Source organism: Adiantum capillus-veneris, chromosome 16, assembly GCF_014529385.1.
Source record: "Adiantum capillus-veneris isolate H3 chromosome 16, ASM1452938v2, whole genome shotgun sequence".
Taxonomy (NCBI): Eukaryota; Viridiplantae; Streptophyta; class Polypodiopsida; order Polypodiales; family Pteridaceae; genus Adiantum; species Adiantum capillus-veneris.
In genome coordinates this window covers 25,726,683-25,747,891 of record NC_140946.1, presented here as the reverse complement: position 1 = coordinate 25,747,891, position 21,209 = coordinate 25,726,683, and the positions used below count along the sequence as shown (strand labels likewise).

General features: G+C 44.1%; 1 protein-coding gene across 1 annotated transcript in view; it reads left to right on the top strand.

The window, feature by feature from the left end:
* Positions 1-823: 823 nt before the first annotated feature.
* The window catches only part of LOC147438735 (uncharacterized), a 61,313-nt gene continuing 40,927 nt past the window's right edge, over positions 824-21,209 (top strand). The window contains exon 1 of the mRNA XM_086484733.1: positions 824-966. Within this exon, the coding sequence (XP_086340859.1) occupies positions 928-966 (39 nt within the window). The 5' untranslated portion in view covers positions 824-927. The remainder of the gene's footprint in view (positions 967-21,209) is intronic.

Sequence of the window (21,209 nt, the reverse complement as noted above, 5' to 3'; positions counted from 1 at the left end):
GGAATAGAATTCATTAGGTATTCCATCCAAACTTGGGGGTTTGCCAATTTCCAATGGTTTCTCACCCTCTATTAATGGAGGATCTAACAACTTTGCCACATGAAGAGACATTGTTTTTTCCCTTACAGAAGCAATCTTTGCTCTAGCAATACTTTATTCCCTATTCCTCAGACGGGGATTAGAGAAACAAGTGCTGAAAATGTTGGAGGTGCCTCTCATCGCTTTATCATAGATCCACCTACAAATTTGTAGCTGGTGGGTCTAGTGGGATGTTACCTCGTTTGGCTTGCTCCTATGGAGGAACGGACCTCTTGGATGAAAGGTATTAATTTTTTTTTGGGTGTGTGTGTGCAGCTTTGTAGTAGTCGACGGTCGCCCCTTTGCGTTTCAGTCGTTGGTGATTAACAGGGGACTTGCAAGGTAAAAGATACATGTGGCCCGTGGGGGTCGTCTCTTCCCTGTGTTGGGTCACATACTAACTTTCGAGCCTGCCTCTGCTGCACAGAGATTTCCCTTGTTCAGTTGTTCCTCTCTGTGTTGGATTTGTCTGTGCGCGCGCGCGCTCTTGGTGAAGTTCCTATCATACTCACTTTTCCTTCCTCGGATCGATCGCATTCGCCCTTCACAGCTGGTTTTCTTCTTTCCCCTGCCTCTTTCACTCCACAGATCCTCTTATCGCAAACCATATTTCGTGTCGTTGCCGCTAACTTCAACCCTAATTACGCTTGCAAACCCTACTTTTTATTGGGCTCTGCAATTTCGTTGCCTTTTGAGTGCTGCGGAAGTGCAAGCGTTGGGTTGACCATTGGATTGGATTCATAAAGCTGCATCACGGCCTCACACTTCAGCTTGGCATCGAGAGGTTTGCAGAATTCCGCAGCTGCAACTCCAAGGGCGATTTCTTCTGTGCAATCCTACCTCAGAAAGATGTTTTGGCGTATGGCAGGGCTGTCAACGACCTCCCCTGTAAGTTATAGTCGTTTGTTTTCTTAGAAACAGGTCTGTTTTGTACCATCATTTAAAAAAAAAGAAGGAATTCTTGTGGGCCTTTGTGCCGCTGTATGTAGAGACGCTTGGTGGCTTTGTTAAGGTCAGATCTAAATTCAGGTTGTGCCCAGCCCATTTGATTTTTTCGATTGATTGTTAAGGACTTTGGGGGTGTACAATCATTGTTTCATCACGAAGTTTGGATCTTCTCAGGAATCTTGGCCTCCTGCTCAAAATCGAAGAGTGATTAGCAGTGCTCCATTGGTAGTGTTATTTGCAGCATACCCACTGGTTGTCGGCAGCTTACCTCACGGAGTTTGCTGATGCTCTTACAGTCGCTTGGAGTCTGCTTGATCTCTTAAGCAGCTTGTTGTTTTTTTGCATCATGTCAATGTTAACACTGTTTTCCCATCCTCATGTTATTAGTGCAAGTGTGCAGCTGATCAATATAATAAATCCTTGGAGACTTTGCTCCAGATTTTGCATTTCAGGAATTTTAATGAATCTGTTTGAAGGTCTAAATGACCTATGAGACACATTCATGTTGATAGAAGCAGATTATAGTGAGGTCTTCTAAAGCTCAAGACGGCTTTTTACCTATGAGACACTTTATGAAACAATTATGTTTCTCTTAAAATCAAATGAATCAGAAAACAAGATAATGAAGGATAGTATCGACTGAATAGAGAGGTGCATAGATCTTGTACAAGGATTATGTGTGGAAATGGATCACTCGTACATTGCTCAGAGTGAGTGAGGATGTGATTTAATAAATGCAGATGCGTCCAAGAATTTCACCCATATGTTGGTCTTAGACGATAGGCCTGAAGTAGGATATCACACATTCGATTAGGAGCAAAATATTCCCAAGCTGTTTCTAGATTCAATGTTTTTGCTTTTTAGCCCAATTATGTCTTTTAAAGATGTCGTCAATCTGTGTCTTATAAAAGCCTGGGGGACAAGGGCGGGCTAGCATCTCATAAGGTCATGAATCAAAATGTTTTATGGTGAAGCCGTAAAGGTTCAATTGGTCATGACAATGATTGAAGACGGATATTTGTTACTTGAAAGATAATGTGTGTGCCACTATACTTATCTTTCCCTTCTTATCACTATATGGAAATGAAATTGCGACAAAATGTTTGCCCATCTCATATGCTTCTCAGAAAGCATGTTTTGGGACAAGAAATATCTTAAACTCTGGTGATTTATGTACACTGTAAAATTTGCACCAAGCAAGTAATGCCTCCATTGAGTCAAAGCGTGTATCAGTGCTAAGAGCTCCTTGTAAATTTGTGCAACCCTCTTTGGTTGGGACACATCCTGCTTTGGTAAGCAATGACATGGACATCCTGCATTAAGACCGCTCCTAGACTACTTCCATAAGCATCACAAAAGATTTCAAATGTGGTACCTTCAATACTCTGCTCTTCATCTCTCGTGGGTCGACTACTCGAGTGAGGGCCCATGGGTCATATTTAAAGGCCCTTGGCCTCTAAAAGCAATTTTCATGAAAAGATAGTGTCTCTAAGAGGTACCCCCTACACCTATATAGGTACAAAAATTGGTTGTACAACCCAGCATCTGCATCCCACGACCTAACAAATAGGGAAAAGAACATAGGAAAAGGGCAACAGAGGGTACTAGTGCCTGGGAGAAAATATCCCAGGCCTATAAGAGCTCTGAGCCTATATGGCCATGAAAGGAACCAAAAAACCAAATCCACATGAATGGAAAATCCCGATATGAGAAACTATCTCACTTTGGTGGGGCACAGCCACAGAACAGCCCTCACTTCCTATCACCTCTTCCCCGGAGATACCGGGAGTGACTCGACAAATCAAGAGAGTGCCATCACTCTTAACACCCCCTCTCAACTCCTGGAAGGAAGATGGACAAGGAAGTTGGAGTGAGCAATTTACAAACTTTAAGGTGAGGATTTCGTGGACGTGGATATTGCAACAAGATTGCGAGATTGAATAATACGTGGCCAGTATACCAGTCAACCACTACCCTTGAGGGAAGTACAATGCCCTTCCTTTGGAGAAGAACCTAGCTCTAATAGGAATCTTCTAAACTCAACCGACTCACAAGTGGCACAATGAGTATTTGTGGGTTGCTGATTTCTCTAAGAGATAGCATCAAAATTGAGGGTAAAAGGCATAAACTATGGTATCGGGATCATTTCACAACTCACAAATGCTCCACCCTCGAGGAAAGAGTCAGAAACTTGCCCCTCTGGTTACATACCACATGCCATAGTCTCCAAGCTACTACAGGAAGTCCAAAAAATGTTGACAATCGAGGCTATTGAGAACATAGCAGTCACGGTACGGGATGGGACGTTTAATGCGCGGTGTATATATGCGTACTAGACCTATTTTTGAGAACCAAAAATAGAATATGTCAACTTTTTTAGATTTGATACTTTATTAAGGACAAATGAAGCGGGTCATGCACCTCCTCAATGACTCTTCAACGTTTAATTATAGCATACATAAACAAGCACCATGAAGCTCTAAAACACACTTGATCAACTAGCAAAAGACCTTAGAATAGAATACGTTTTGAGCAAAAAAACCATAGTTACCAGGGAACGGACCGGACAGGGCCTGGAACGCCAGAACGGCGTTACGGCTAGTTGCAATTACCGGGAACGTCCCCGGACGGACGGGCGTTCCAACAGGTCGAACAAAACCGGAATGGGCAGGGTGGAACGGGCCGAAACGGAAGCAACGGCTAGAAAAAATGGCAGCCTCCAGGGCCCAACGGTCATAAATGAGCAGCCCTTAGGGCCCAACAATTGTTTTTTGGCATGGGCAGCCTTATAAATTGCTCCCTCTTCCCCCCATTCCTTCACAAATGCAACAAGCCTCAAGGCTCTCTTTCTCCCTTGCTCTCAAGCTCTACCCTCGCCGCTCGGGCCTCAAGCTCTCAAGCTCTCTCCCTTGGGCTTGCCCTCGAGCTCTTTATCCCTTGGTCTCAAGAGGTGAAGCCTCTTCTCTCAAGCTCACGGAGTCGAGCCTCTCTCTCTCAAGCTCTCTCTCTCTCTCAAACCCTCAAGGATCAACTCTCTCTTTCTCGGATAATCCATGGCCTCTTCTTCTTGTACAACCCCCTCCGTTCATGCGGGCAACACTCAAAAGGTGAAGGAATGGTCGTGGTGGGATAAAGTGACCTCAGAGGGCACCTTGTCGGCAACGGGAGGTTCTCGTGCATGGGCATGCAAGCTATGCTCTTACACGCGGAAAGGGGGACATGACAAAGTGAGGGCACACTTTCTTCGAGTGTCGGAACATGAGGTGAGATTTTGCACCAAGGAAACATTGAGAAGAGGAAGGAGCTTGAGGAAAAGGATCGGCAATTCAATCATAAAGCCAAGGCCGCACTCAAGGGTATCGACCCAAAGACCCTCATTTTCCCTTCTTCTCTACTCGGTGCCGGTGGCGGTGGATCTTCGTCGGGTCCAATTCATTGCCAAAGGACCCTTGCCACCTCTTGAGACCCAAAGAAGAAGGAAGAGGTGGACGTCATCGTGGCCCGATTCTTCTATCACAACTATATCCCATTTGTTGCGACGAAGTATGCTTTATCGATCTTCTCTCTCATTTCTTCCGTTATCTTCGTTTCTGCCACTATGATCTTCAAAGTTTAAACCATGAATAATCAATTATCATACTAACCTCTTCTGTGTGTGATCAAAATAGGTCGGAGTATTAAAAAGTTATGGTGCAGGGGATAGGAGAGTATGGCACCGGCTATGTGCCGCCATCTTTAGAGGCTCTCCGAACCACTTTGCTCGATCGAGAGAAGGCGATCGTGGAGCAAGCAACACTATATTCAACGACTTTGGGCAAAACACGGCGTTTTCCTCATTGCCGATGGGTGGAGCGATACAAGAAGAGATCTATCCATGGGCTCGTTGCATACTCGAGTGGAGAGATGTACTTTGTGCACTCTCATGATGCCACCGAGTGGCAAGTCGGTCGATGTCCTCTCTGCAGAGTGGACAGCCGCCATAGAAATTATCGGTGAGCAACATGTGGTGGCCTTTGTCGTAGATGGGGAGGCATCAAACAAGGCAGCATCAGCTATTGTAGAGGGCCACTATTCGCATGTGACTGTGTGCTTTTGCATGGCACATTGCTTGGAACAACCTTCTAAAAGACATTGGTAAGCTAGAATGGATCGCTCTAGTCCTTGCTGATGCAATGAAGATTATTACTTTCACTAACAATCACAACTTGGTTCGGAGCGAGTACCTCAAGAGGTCGGGTGGTAAAGTGCTTCTAAAGTATTCAGACATCTATCTGAATGTCAAAATGTGGGTAGACAGGTTTTCATCAGTGATGAGTTCACCACCTCCCCCTATGCAAAGACAGTTGCAGGGATTTTGTGCAAGGAGAAGGCAGAGGATCTTGAGTTCTGGAAGGAGCTCAAGAGTCTAGACGCACAGGTAAAATCGGTGGTTCATTTGCTTCGAGTTGTGGATGGCATGGACCCTTGCATTAGCAAGGTTTATGAGGCAATGGATCGCATGTTCAAGCAGCTTGTACAACTTGAGCCGGATACAGAGCGATATGAGGAGATCCATGCGCTTTGCAGCTCGAGGTGGAATTCATATGCCTCTCCTTTGCACGGGGCAACGTACATGGTGGATCGAGAGTTCCAAGGTGCAGGGCAAGAGACAGATAGAGAAGTCATGAACCAATTTATAGAGATCTTAAACAAGATGGTTCTAGACAGAGATGGGCGACGCATTGTCAGAGATCAAGTTGAGACAGTACAGAGAGATACGGGGGTCATTTGGCAGTCCCGATGCTCAGATTGATCGCAAGAAGATTGGTTCAGTGCTATGGTGGGAGGACTATGGCTATGATGGTGCTGAGCTTTAGATTGGCGATCCGTATTTTCAGCCAGTCAGTTAGTACCTCATGCTTGGAGCAATTGTGGAGTATCTTTAGCCTCACTCAAGAAGAGATACCGGCTTGGATAGGAGAAGGCAAATGAATTTGTCTTTGTCAGCGCAAATTTGAAAATGCTTTGCAAGAGTGCAGGTAAACATAGAGATTCTTTTACATAGTGGGGGATGGAGCAAGAGGCTCCTATGGCAGGTGAAGATACAGAGGCACCGACACGTCATTTCATCCATGGCTGAGGTTGAGCTGGGCCTATAGCTTGATGATGAGGAATAAGAGGATGTGCATGACGTATAGCCGTCTATACTGATTGGGAGGTTTCTCACGCTAGTGACACTTGAGTCTTGAGACTCGAGAGTTGAGACTTCAGGACTTCCATTATCCATACCTTTTGTATTGAGGCTTGCCCTATCACAAACTGGTGACGTGGCAGGCCCCCGGACACTCTGAGGAAGTGCGCTGACAGGCTGCAGCGGAATATCCGTCAGAAATCACGTTGATTGAATGCTGACGTGGCGGCCTGGATTTCGGGCCACAAAGTACGCTGTTGACGTGGCAGTCCGTACGGAATTGCACAAATTACACTGGCTGCTTTTAACAGCTTTTGGATGAGAGATTTTTAAGAAATTGCTTTTGGGACATAAAGCTTTTGAGTTAAAAGATTTTGGGGCTCCTCTTTTGGGCATCCCTTGTACCAATAAATAAGTGGGCTAGGCCTCATGACTCAGAGTATCTGGACGTAGAGTCTGAGAGTGAGCACGTGCCTACTCTCTTGTACTTTGAACACATATTAATATAAAAAGGAATACCGAAAGGGGCGCCACTCTTTGCGGCCAATACCTCTGGGCACGGAACTACGTTGGGCCATGTCGTCTTTGTGAAGTGTTTTGAAGCGAATCTCTGTTTTGTCGCGATAGAATCTTGACTTGGGGTGTCCAAGTTTGTTACAGTGGTATCATAGCATAGAAAGATTCCTCTTCTATGGAGGATCCGATTTTTTTTGCAGCGCGCATAGCTTTTGGGAAAGAATCTTCGTGTCCCGACCCCGGACTTATTAGCCACTCCCACCCTTCATACATCGTGCGTCGGGCGCGCCCCCGTCTTCATCGCTTTGTCTTACAGGGCATAAAGCCATAAAGAATCCCAGATTACACATGGGTTCTCATGAAGAATCTGAAAGAGATGACACCTCTGAGCGGGAAGGCAAAGAAAAGTTGAAAATCCAGCACGGAAACTGAAGAAAAGAATAAAGCACGGAAACTGAAGAAAAGAATAAAGATTTGGGCCTTTTTTTAATATTTCAGACAAGTTTGCCAGAAAGAAGTACAAACGTCAATTGCATATTGGCATATGTGTGAATAGATTGATTAAGTACTCCAGGAACCCGAGATTGGCGAAACACCTGAAGGATTACCTGATTGATAAGATTTACTCGAGATAGCATGTGGCCATTGCTTCTCCTCTCAGGTAGGGAGGAAAGCCGAAACGACAGACGAGTGCAGAAAAGCGGAACCTGGACTCACAGAAAGACATGGACAAGCACTCTTGAAAAGCAGCACTTCTACAGAGCCAACCAATATGACTTCCTCGAAGACAAGAGCAAGAAAACAAAAGAATTTAAAGAAAGTGGACAATTGATTAAATTTGAATCCTTTTCTGGGTTTCGAGATGCTCCGAGGGCTTTGGCCTCATTCAGCAGTTTGACATAGCTTTCTCTGGAGGGCATTACTCAGAGCACCCCAGGATTAGGAGGGCTACATCTTTTTTCAAAGGAAATGCTCGAACATGGTGGTCCACTCTTCTTGTGAGGAAGGAAGCTCCTGTTACATGGTTGAAATTCAAAAGGCTCTTTATTTCTTCTTGGCTGATTCGGGAGTATGAATGAGATATACGAAGTGCTTGGAATCATCTTCGAATGACCAAGGGAGATTCTTTGAACGCTTTTTGCGAGAAATTTTGGAACTCTTTTCTACCAACCTCTTCATTTAAGGTCTCGTTTAAGGAACAGATTGAGCAGTTTTGCTGCGCACTTTCTACAGAGATCCGAGAAAAGAAGCGTGGACCACCAAGTTCGAGCATTCCCCTTATAGTAAGAGGCAGCTCTCCGAGTGCTCTGAGTAGTGTCCTCCCGCAAAAGCGATGTCAAACTGTTGACAAAAGACAAGCCTTCGAAGCATCTCTATATCCCGAAAACGTGTCAAATTTAATTGACTGTCCACCTTCCCTAAACTCTCGGACCTTCTTGCTTTTATCTTCCAGAAAGTCATATTGGTTGGCTTTATAAAAAATCTTCTTTTTTGCATAAAAGTTGTTGTTGTCAGAGTTTGAACTGTCTGTAGACGAGTCCTCTGTAGAACTGTCACTCACTGGGCGAGATTTAGACTTCTTTGTCTTTTTCTTGCCCTTTCCGAAGCGTTGTTTCTTGCTTCGCTTTTTCCCTTTTTGGTCTTCTTCGCTCGAGTCAGATGAGCTAGAAGAACCGTCAAAAGAAGAAGAAGAAGAAGAAGAACCGGATACTCCTTCGAATACACGCTTCTTCTGTTTCTTTGCCTTTTCAAACGTCGACTGACGACCCAAATAGCTCGAGAAGCCAATGCCTTTCTTCTGCTCTTTGCCGTGCTTTTTAGCTTTGTTTTGCGTGTCAAAAAGCTGAGCAATCCATGCATCAACCACCTCTTCTAATTCCTTCTTTGAATATTTCTTGTGAGCTTGAGAGCTGGTTTGGGGGGGGGGGGGGGGGGGGGGGGGGGGGGGGGGTGGCTTTCTTCCACTGCGCATGCACTTCCTGAAAAGAAGTCTCGCTCATATATTTTGCAAATTTTGGGTCCTTCGCAAAATTGAGCATCATCGTTGTTGCATCGCCGATCAATTGACGACACTCCATCTCTCGACGCTCCGCCTGAGTAGGCCGAGGCGGGCCATACTCCTTGCCGGAATCTTCGTTGTGATCCCTTGCCGCATCTCCGGATGTAGAGGGAGTCCACTGATCCTTGCGTGAAGCCATAGGTGCCGCGGAAATTTTTTTGGGATCGGATTTTCCGTAGAAGAGAAATTGGCCATGCTCTGATACCACTGTAACAGACTTGGACACTCCAAGTCAAGAATCTACCGCGACATCACCAAATAACCACTTCAAAACAGTTCATAGTTCACAATTGATTGAACACTTGCCCGACGGAGTTCCGCGCCTAGAGATATTGGCCCCAAAGATTGGCGCCCCTTTCGGTATTTCTTTTTGTATTAATCTGAGTTCAAAGTACAAGAGTGCGGGCAGGCGCTCACACTCAGACTCTGCATCCAGATGCTCTGAGTTGTGAGTGGCCTACCCACGTATTTAAAGATACAAGGGATGCCAAAAGCAGAGCCCCAAAAGCTTAAAAGCAAAGGCTCAAAAGATTGTGCTTTTTTTTTCTCTCTCAAGTTCTCTCTCTTTCTTGCCCTGAAAATTAAAGCAAAAGAGTTCTCATTGTCTCTCTTTCAATTTGCGTGGGAAAAGCAATGTCCAAAAACTGCCGTATAGCCATCGTAAATTCCGGCGCAAATTTCGGACGTCCGTATTGTTGCCATGTGTCATGCCAGGGTTAGGGTTTTTGGCAGATTTAGGATTTCAGCAGAATTAGGGTTTCTGCAGGTTAGGGTTCGGGCAGCCACGTCATCACTTTGTGATAGTGGCAAAGACTGGTTGCTGATGGTAAACCCACACCTTCTTGGGATAAGCTCCGGCGTGCTATTCGCAAGGCGTTCGAACTTGCCAATGCAGATTTTCATGCCCGGTTCTCTCTTCGCCGCCTGAGCCAAACAGGTTCCTTGGCCGCGTATATCTCACAGTTCCAAAGGCTAACTCTGGAGATAGAGACCCTTCGTTCCTCTGATAAACTTCACAGCTTTATCGACGGACTTGAACCCAAACTGAAGGACGATGTGCACAAATACAACCCTACCACCTTGGATGCTGCAATTGCCTATGTGGAGCGTCTTGGCGATATTTGGCACCCTATATGGAATTTTCTCCCTGGTGCCATGTCTTCTAACAACGCTCGCTTTTCATAGCGCGATCGCAGAGACAACTATAGACAAAGTCAGCAACATCAATCTTAGTTCAGACAGCAAGCAACAAAGTTTTATTCAGCTTCAAGGTTCTATTCTCAAGATCGACAATCTCAAAGCAAATCTTCTTCAAATGCTCCACTTGATCGTGGTAAAGGACGTGATTTTTCTCAAGATCGGCATTCCAATACTCAGCAAGGCTCTTCGTCAAATGCATCTTCAACTACCAAGAAGGATGGTTTATGTACAATTTGCGGTGGTGACCATAGATGGTATCAATGTCCAAAGAAACCAAATCCGTCTAATTTGATAAGAAATTCCAATGCGGAAACATTATCGAATGTTGAACAACCAGATTCTGCTAAGGATAAAGGAAAATCAGTGGTCAACACAATTCGTGTCTCAGAGGGTACGACTATTCTTATGAAGCATGCTCAGTGCAATTCTTCAGTTTTGGAGCCTCTCTCAAAGCAAGTTTTGAGTCTATCAATGGTCGCTCCATCAATATTTTGGTGGACAGCGGACGCTCGAATAATTTTGTCAGCACTCAGATAGTTCGACAGCTTGGCTTACCAATCGTAAAAGAAGTGCCGATAGACCTGCAAGTGTCCTGTCCAATAGGATCTGTGGTGTCTGTAGTCAAACCGTCTGGAGAAAATTGGGAAGCCCAGGAACCGTCATGAGATCGGAAGCCTGTCAATGCATGAACTTGCAACCCAAGGTGGCTAGGTGGCTAAGCTGCGAAAAACTCCAGGAAGGCCAGATGTAGCAATTTGCGCCGTAATCGTCCTCTGAACAAGGAAAGCCAGACTAAACAGTTTGCACTGTAGAAGCTATCGTAAACTGGTAAGTTGCAACAGTCATTGGGAGACTGCATGGACCACCACTGGATGGTGTCCTGTCAGTAGGTAGGGTAATCCAAGATGAGGGGAAAGCCAGACTCAACAGTTTGCCATGTGAAGGGCCTTTGAGAAGAGGTGTGGTCAGACCAAGCTGTCTGCACCGTAATCATCCTGTAGAAGTAGGGAAGCCAGACTGAGCTATCTGCGCAGTGAATATTTTCTGAGAAGAGGAAAGGCTAGATCAATCTGTTTGTGCCGTTTTGCCTCCTGTCTCCAATCCTCCGGTGTCAACCAAAACAGAACCCGCACCAACGATGCCACCAAACCGCATCTCGGTGTGGCTCTCAATGCGAATGAGCTGGGAGTGGCCTACTGCCTAGGTCGGGGGATAAGTCTGCTGTAAGGTTACCGAGGGTGAGTGTAAGCAACTTTGAAGGTAGCAATACAAATGATCAGAAGTGTAGAAGAGCAACTGCACTACCATCCAAGCCAAGCTCCAGGTTACTCAAAAAAGTTGCATGATGCCTGATCTCCCGCATCTTGCGGGTAAACTCTCCAAGAGAGTCCAAAGCATTGAAGTCCCACTCCAGTCTGTTGATCCAAGCTATGAACCTGTTGAATAAGAGATCCAAGATCCTCTCCCTAAGTCCATGTAGATGCTTTTGTGTAAGCAAGTGATCTGACATGTCGAGGTCAAGTGGTAAGTGTTTGTCCACCAAAAGATGGTGGTGTTGTAACAGACTTGGACACTCCAAGTCAAGAATCAATCACCACAGCACCAAATAACCACTTCAAAACAATTCACAGATCACAATAGATTTGCAGTGGCCCGGCGGAGTTCCGTGCCTAGAGATATTGGCTCCAAAGACTGTGCCCCTTTCGGTATTTCTTTTTGTATTAAAATCAATGTCAGAATACAAAGAGCGGTTAGGGTTTCACTCTCAGACTCTGCGTCCAGATGCCCTGAGAAGTGAGGCCCTCACTGCGTATATAAAGATTACAAGGGATGCCCAAAAGTAGAGCCCCAAAAGCTTTCAGTCAAAAGCAGTTTCTCTCTCTCTCTCAATGAGAGCAAAATAAAGCAATCCAACTCTCTCTCTCTCTCTCCTCCCAATTCTTTGCATGGTTAAAAGCTCCCAAAAAAAACGTTGCTAGTTGCTTTTTTTTTAGCCTCCGCAAATTCTGGGAATCCGTACCTGTTGCCACGTGGCACTGGTGACAGCTTTTTAGGGTTTCCAGCCACTTAGGGTTTCAGCCAGCAATTAGGGTTAGGCCTATGTTTTCAAAAATTAGGGTTTTTGGCAGAAATTAGGGTTTTCGCTGTCGATAGCCATGTCATCACTTTGTGACATACCCCCCTCTTGAAAGCATTGTAATTGACCGTGATTACGCTTGCAAAACCGACAGAAGCCATAAACCGTCTTAGCAGACATTGACTGTTAGTGCCTAGGTACTAGGAACACACATCTAGCACATGTACCAAATCGACAGTCACATCACACGACATCACATGACATTCAACATTCATTCGGATCTTAGACCATGATTTATCGGCAATGTAGCTAGCAATCACATCTCGGTCCAATCGAGACCTCATCGATGTCCGATTGACTAACCCCTATTGCAACCATGTCTATTCGAGATCAATCAGACCAAAATGCTGCAGTCATCTCGTCTATCAGTTCCTGCACTTAAAAGAAGTCAAGGACAAATCAATATCATAGTCAGGAATTCCATTTTGTTAAAGTCATACATTAGAATACTGTCAGCTTTCAGTATCCCTGAAGCTCAAAGAGACATGAGTGACTCTAGTATCTAAACTAGTCTTGCTTGGTGGGCCTTGCTATACAACATCTATAGAATATAGCAGGACATACAAATTGACATTTAGCATCTAGCATTGGAGCATGACTAATTTGGCAAGGGCCACACTGAGTGAAAGGGATATTTATCTGAAAAATGCTATAATGTTTATGGGAGGAGACATACATGCTACATGTAAATTCTTGCAAACAAAAAGTATTTCAAAAATAAAATTTTCATCGAATCTCGTCTATAATTATACTATATGCCTCTTTTATGTCCAAATATTGCTCATTGGTCTCACGAATAGAGAGGGGATACTATTGATTTGTGGTTGGTATTTTGAATTGGTAATAAATTGTAGATGCAATTCTGCTACTAATAGTGTCTTGTTGTTGTTGCTCCAATGGCAAAAAGCACCCAATAATAATATAGAAGTGAGGATAGCAGGAGTGTATATCATGTGTCTGTCAACCTCGTTTATCGCTATATATGTGAGGTATGCCGCCATGCAGGAGAGACATATTTCTAGATTGTGAGCAAAGATGTCATGTTGCATGCTCCAATCTTTATACAATGCAGTAATTTCAAACCATGACCTAGCATATGGACGATAAGTTAGTTTCAAGTTGGCTACAGTTTGCTCCTCAGCTTATTGACACATGTTGGAGTGTAATCTCCTAGGTCTTGAGAACTTCATACTAACACCTAGTATGGAGAAACGAGGACATATATAGTATGGCATCAATTATTTAGACACCTAGTATGGTATCAATTGTTTAGAGCTGAAGTAAAGATGCACAAGGTGAATTAAGAGTTGCGTGTGTAACTAATATGTACAGATGTTGATCGACATTGAGTGTATGGTTCTGAAAATGAGATCCAAAGAAACCGAAGCAAAGGAAATAGTACGGAAAATTCTTAAAAAACTAAATAGATAAAGCATGAATAAACTGCAAAAATAAATGAGGTGCTTTACTGACCTGCAATGTTGTATTGCTGCTTTTCGATTGTTCAATCTAGTACATGCCGATATTTGAGTCAAGCTACAAAAAAACAATGTGAATAGTTAAACATATCGTCTTGCAATGAAACGTCACAAACTGAAAGTGCAAAGCATATGGTGCACGTCATACAGAGGTGCCATACAAGAGTATGGTGGAGAGCTGGCTCTGTGGTCTCTCCAAAAATTTATAAGAAACGGAAGCCGTGCCCTGCCCCGCCCCGTAGCGTTTATGTGTTGCGCCAAGCAAACGCATGCGCATGGAAAATTGGATGCAGATAACGGACCTTGTAGTGCTGTCCAGCTGGAGTCGTGCTTGCACAATTGGAACATGCAGTGTTGTGAATATATGTCCTCCCTGCCATACATAAAACACGCAGATGTAGCTTTATGTTCTATGTCCTGTGATCAGTATAATCTTATCTCTGTGTGTGTGTGTGTGTGTGTGTGTCTTGTAAGCTACTTCGATCATCAATTATATCTTCTTACCTCGTTGATGACTAAGCCACGTTATGTATCGTGCTTCCTAACTGCACATGATAATAAGCATCTTGAGGTCAACATCCTCATAGCAGAAGGCACCATATTCAGTCCGCTCATCAATAATCCAAACACGCAGCTGACGAACTACTATTATGTGACGCTCATGGACATTAGTACGGGTGGCGTTCCACTCGATATCATTCACCTTCAAAATAGAGCCAGAAAGTGGCAGGGACGTTGTCATATTTAGTAGTTTTATGAAGCCCGTACTACCTTGCATTCAACTGCCTACTAGGCATAGTGGCAATCTATGACCAACTAGAATTTGTAAATGCCTAATCTTATACTACTCAACACATCAACCTGCGGTTCAATGCAACATGACGTCGAATTTGTCAGTCCATTTGACGTGTGCTATTTCCAAGGGGTTTCAATCAGGTCTCAATCGAGTAGCAATTCTCTTCAACACTGCTCGAAGGTGAGGGTGGAATGAGTGTGTTTTTGTGGCCATAGAGACGATATACTCAAGCTCGTCACCAAAAACTGTAATAGATCTATTGATTCTTTTGACAACGATCTCACTTTCAAGAGCAATAGATTTGTTTTTTGCATTGAGCATCTGCTTCTGAACTTCCATGAGTCTCGTGCTTTGAGCAATAATGAGAAAAAATAAACTCTAAAGATCCAATAACCACTTTTCGCGTGCAGGGGGCGCAACAACCATCCATTAGAAACTAATGTTTCTAGTCAAAAGATGCAACTTGAAGGCTGTCAAGGTACAATTCCTCCAAAAGATGCAGAAGCCAGTGCTTACGACAAAGGGAGGTACTAGTAGTTATGTTAATGATACAATTGAGGTGGCGGCATGAAGCCTGCGAGAAATCTAGCCCTTTTTTGCATACAACCAGATTCCATATGTTTAGTCCAATCGATGTCATCGCCACTACCCCACGTGGCCAACTCTTCTTCTCAAGCGCTAGCGGCCCTCTAACCCTCAATACCCCAACCAACCTTGGCCAGACAACCCTCCTTGAATTTTTGCCGATGTAATGGATCTTAGGCCATGGTTACATGAGGCTTAGTTTCTAGTTATTTGCACTAGTTACTAAGCCTCGTTTCTGGTCACGTGGAAATAACTAAGCTTGCTTATTATACAACTATGTATGCCATAGCCAACTATGCAGATTATGGCATAGTTGCCAAACATGAACGAGAATGATTTTAATGTGCACCCGCCAAGTAGAGTTACTCCAGCTTTGCTTCAAAAGGGCCACCCAGAGCGAAGATTCCATAACGCGCTCGCCACGTAGGGCATGCAAAAACGTGCAGCTTTATGGTTGCGCTCAAGTGTTATCAAATTCTATCGTGTCACTGGCCAATCGATCCCCTGCAACGTCAAGTTGGCAGTGCTGTGGGTACCGGCAGCTCTCGCGTGACCACAGAAACGTTCAGCTACATGGGGACCAACAACCTGACCAAAATCTTGTTTGGGGTTGATGCGCTCATGTCTAGGAGATAAGCAACCACTAACATTCCTGAATGAAAAGGGTTTCAGAGGAATGGGTTTTGGGTAAGTGCAAAGTATTTATAAAATCATAATTGGATCCCATGCCCTTGCTTACTACTCCTTGATTAAGAGCTTTGTGAATATTTGCATATACTTTGTCCCTATTTGCGTATATTTTTCACAAGCCATAGATAACCCAAAACCCTTGAAAATCAGTCAAAAGAAATAGATACGGCCATGGATCTCTCTCTCTCTCTCTTTGTCTCTCTCTCTCTCTCTCTCTGTCTCTCATGGAACATGTATGTTCTAGTGCTACTGAAACAGAAGATATCAGATTTCAATTGATGATCAATTGGCATAATCTGGAATCAAGTCAACAATAAATAGATACGGCCATGAATCTCTCTCTCTCTCTCTCTCTCTCTCATGGCACAGTTCTATTCTAGTGCTATTGAAACAAAAGATATCATATTTCTATCGATGATCAGTTGGCATAATCTGGAGTCGAGTCAACAATAAATAGTTACGGCCATGAATCTCTCTCTCTCTCTCTCTCTCTCTCTCTCTCTCTCATGGCAGAGGTCTGTGAATCGGCCATGAATCTAGTGCTACTGAAACAGAATCTGGAATCGAGTCAACAATAAATAGATACGACTATGAATCTCTCTCTCTCTCTCTCTCTCTCTCTCTCTCTCTCATGGCACAGGTCTATTCTAGTGCTACTGAAACAAAAGATATCATATCTTTATCGATGATCAACTTGCATAATCTGGAGTCGAGTCAACAATAAATAGTTACAGCCATGAATCTCTCTCTCTCTCTCTCTCTCTCTCTCTCTCTCTCTCTCTCTCTCATGCCAGAGGTCTGTGAATTGGCCATGAATCTAGTGCTACTGAAACAGAAGATATCAGATTTCAACCGATGATCAATTGGCATAATCTGGAATCGAGCCAACAATAAATAGATACGGCCATGAATCTCTCTCTCTCTCTCTCTCTCTCTCTCTCTCTCATGGGACAGGTCTATTCTAGTGCTACTGAAACAAAAGATATCTTATTTCTATCAATGATCAGCTGGCATAATCTGGAGTCGAGTCAACAGTAAATAGTTACGACCATGTGAATCGGCCATGAATCTAGTGCTACTGAAACAGAAGATATCAGATTTCAATCGATGATCAATTGGCATAATCTGGAGTCAAGAGTAAATAGTTACGGCCATGTGAATCGGCCATGAATCTAGTGCTACTGAAACAGAAGATATCAGATTTCAATCGATGATCAATTGGCATAACCTGGAGTCGAGCCAATAATAAATAGATACGGCCATGAATCTCTCTCTCTCTCTCTCTCTCTCTCTCTCTCTCTCTCTCTCTCTCTCAACAAACCTGTGAGAATTGCGAACTGTTGTACTGCTGGGAGCGAAGCTGTGGAACCGGTGTCACTGCTGCGAACTGCTCCTAGCTGCTGAACCTGCGAACTGTTGGAACTTCGTACCTACAAACCTGCGTAACTGCTGAACTGCTCCTAGTTGCGAGGGCAAAGGTGATGGCTGCGACAGTGCGCGAATTGTTGTACGTGCAGCGCTTTTATTTTATTACTTGGCTTTTTCATTGATAGCATGAAAAGCTCCACTGAATTAATGACACGTGGTGTCTTGTGCGTTCAGATACGTGGAAAAGTACCTTTGGCTCACCAAGTAATCAAGGCATCTGTTGAGAAAGGAGCGGAGTGACTCCCCTCTTGTGCATCCCATTGCATTAGATCTTCGGCCAAGCTGAATTCCGGGTTCCGTTTGGAGTAGGCTATGCTAAACCAAAAGCATCGAGGTAAAGTTTCACAATCTGAGGAGTATCTGCTAGGTCCTCCTCCTCCATCCACTTCGCATCCAATGCAAGATAGTTCTGAACTTAACCAAGAACCGCCTTCGGACTTTACCTTAAGTCTTCGTATCTTTATGTGCCAAAATCTGTTTAGGAACAAGGATCTTCTCGTTTTCTTCCACTTCGGGTTGCTCATCAGGCTTCCCATCATCAGACATATCACCCTTAGAAGGTTTCAAGAGACTCACATGGAATGCATTGTGAATCCTCCAAGTATCAGGCAGTTTCAATCGGAAGGAGACATCATTTATCTTTTCAGTGATCTGGAAAGGTCCATAGTATCGCATACTAAGCTTTCGAAAAAGCCTCTCCTTTCCTTTTTTCTTTCTTAGGCGTGCCTTCTCAGAACGTAAGAGCACCCAATCATTCTCCTTCAATTTCAAATCGCGACGATGGCGATCTGCTCCCTTTTTTTGTCGTTCTTGAGACTTCTGCAAAGTCTCGCGAACCTTGGCAAAAGCCGTATTTAAATCTCGCGTATATTCATCTGCTTCAAAGATCTTATCTTTCGTGCTTAGGAAGGGTGGAACCTTCGCAGCACCTTCTACAATCTCAAATGACGCCTTCCCCGTCGAAGAGTGTATCGTGTTATTGTAGGCAAATTCCTCAACAGGTAAGTACTTTTTTCCATTGAGTCTTCTGATCAGAGATATAAGACTTCAATAAATCTAGAACCACTGAATTTGCAATCTCAGATTGCCCATCAGTCTGCGGGTGGGACGATGACGAGAACTGCAACCGCGTGCCAATGTTCTCTCAAATTGCCTTCCAAAACAAACTCGTAAATTTGGGGTCTCTGTCGGAGACAATCATCTTAGGTATGCCATGTAATCTGAAGATGTGGGCCACAAACAGTCTCGCTAAGTGATCCGGCTTGACTGTTTTCTTTACTGGAATGAAATGAGTCTGTTTGCTAAATCTGTCAATACAGTCCAGATACCATCGTGACCACTCTGTGTTCTCGGGAGATCAAAAATGAAACCCATTGCAATACTTTCCCAGGGGCGGGTGGGTATGGGTAAAGACTGTAACAATCCCTGTGTCTTATACCTGTCAAACTTGACCTTCTGGCATACTAAGCAACTGCGCACAAACTCTTCCACATCCTTTTTGAGTCTCGGCCAAAAGAAATCTCTCTCTACCCCCTTCATGGTGGTAGCAATGCCGCGGTGACCCGTAAAAGGTGGACAGTGGCATTTAGTCATAACCTTTTATCTCAATGGTTGTGTAACGCACAACATAGTCTTTCTCATCAAGTAGCCTTCCCGAAGGGAGTATTCAGCTACTATCTCCCCATCCCGTATCCGTGTGAAAATATCTGCAAAATCTGTATCTGTGGTTGTCACAAATACGAAAGCGTAGCTGCTCACTCAGATAAATATCATGCGGAATTTAAGAGAGACAATTCATCATGACGAGTAGAGAGAGAGAGAGAGAGAGAGAGAGAGAGAGAGAGAGAGAGAGAGAGAGAGAGAGAGAGAAAGAGAGAGAGAGAGAGAATTGACACAGTATTGGGGACCAGAAGATGGGCTGGTCCCCCCCCCGTCAAGAGTATTCTTTATTCAGGGAGAGTCGTATACAAGCACAAGAACCCGAGGAAACTCCTCCGTTCTGTAGTCTTAGACCCGAAGGTCGTTCTTTCCCGTAAAGGGCTTGGGCACAAGGCCGTTCCTTCCCATAAGGGACTTAGGCGCGAAGCCGTACTTTCCCGTGAAGGGCATTCTCGTGAGACGGGAGATTCTTGCAAAACAAACCACACAAACACGCGACAACAATTCGTATGGCGAATCCACAATAGATACCTGTCGCTCTTGCGCGGGAACAGCGACTTCCTTGCTTCGTAGTCTCGCAATCTCTTGCGGCAGAGTCTTCTCTTGCTGATGTTGGTACCTCCCGTGAGCGAGGGCATGTGGTGCTTTTATAGCTCCCTGGCCACGGCACGAATAACTGCTCGCGTAGAGATCGCGGCCATTTTTTTATATTTTTTATTTTTATGGCGCTGTTCTACCCGAAATAGGGAGAGAGAATTCGTTGGTTGGTTTTGTTGCTTTATCTTCTAAGTGACTGCCCGCTTATTAAGTGGGCGGCCGGCATATTTTAAAATTGGTATGAACCTGCCCTAAAACTCAATAAAACCTTATAAGTTAAAACCAATGCATTTAACAACACTTCCCGGGCGTCCCTGGATGCAACCACATGCACAGATGCAATGCAAACATAGATTCCTCGCAGGAAAGCGTCTGCCTTCTCGTGATTGTTCCTACTTTTCGTAAAAAGCTTCATTGAACCCATCTTTATTCTTGTGCTTGCGTTCTTACGCGTATTTTCTTACTCAGTTCGGATTTCCTCCTTAGACCTTTAGTGTGTCCCCTTACCGATGAACCCGTCACCCATCTTGTGACTCATCAGGGACCACCATTACCTGGTCTTCTCCCACCGAACTAATAGGCCAACTCCTTCACGGTGCTTCTTGTCACCCATCATATGACACACCAGAGTTGTCCGTTTCCTGATGGCTTTTCTTACAGACCTGTGATTCCTTAACTTATCAGTTAACTTGTGCACATTTCTTATTAAAGTCCTAATTCTAGAAAATAGAAATTAGAAACAAAATAGTCAAATTAGTTTCATCCCTCTCACTTATAAACAGTTGTCCTCAACTGTAGAGGTCCAACTGAATTGTCGGGGAGAAACCGGAAAGATTTCAAATCTTACTCAATGGTGAGTTGAGCTAGTCCTTTCTCAAAAGAGAGCTTAAAAATTAATTTAAATAAAATTCAAGAATTCAATACTTACCTTACCGGTTCATGTCCTTTCTCTAGTACCTCGAGGATATCCTTCACCATTCATCAAACTTACGAGCCATGTAAGAACTCGTCATTCGCGTCTTTCCAACAGATTGGAAGTTTCCTTATCCGAGAATCTGTTAACTCAATTCCACCTTCTCAATCCCGAGAAGAATAATCCTCCTAGAAATCAATCTAGGCATCTGTCCTTGTGCATAATCCTGCGCTGTTAGTCCAAAGGGTATTAAAGCTCTTGTGTCCTCCCACATAGGGAATGCACAAATCATAAGAGTATTAATTTCGATATCTTCCTTCACAAACAAGGTCTTCGATCACCTTAAAGAAGGTTCTTGTTTCGGGCCGTCGCTCAACGTAGGCGAGCGGTTCCAATCCGAAGATTCCTTGTGCACGACGGCACTTCCTTCCAATCTTTTCCTCCTGTAAGTTATTACCACTAGCAGTGTTCTCGTGACGCCTATTAGCGTCTCTTCCTTGCAGAGGCCATCCTTGCAAGCATCTAGGATTCCTCGCAAAATCTTAGGCAGATAAAATTCTAGCCATACCATTCTGTGAACATAAGTTCAAACTTGGCCCACTTAAGGGTGAACCTGCTTTGGATCTCAAGGATGTTCTCCCATATGTGGTTAAGGTAATTCTTACCATTTTAAAATGGTTGGCAAATTTTACTCTTACGAACATAATAGTTCGAATTTATTCCAGCAGCGTGTAAATGCTACTTGACTTGCTCATGGAGAAACATATACTGCAACCAAAAGTTGCTACTGTAATAATAAAAGCACATAGCGTACTCAATAATCAACGACCATCAGAAAACCTCTTCTCTGTAGAGAATCCTTCTACCGAACACATCTCAAATAGAGATTCTCGTGTCGGAATATCCTTGCGCATAAAAAGGCGCTCAAGAGAGTATAACAAACTCTCGTCCAGTT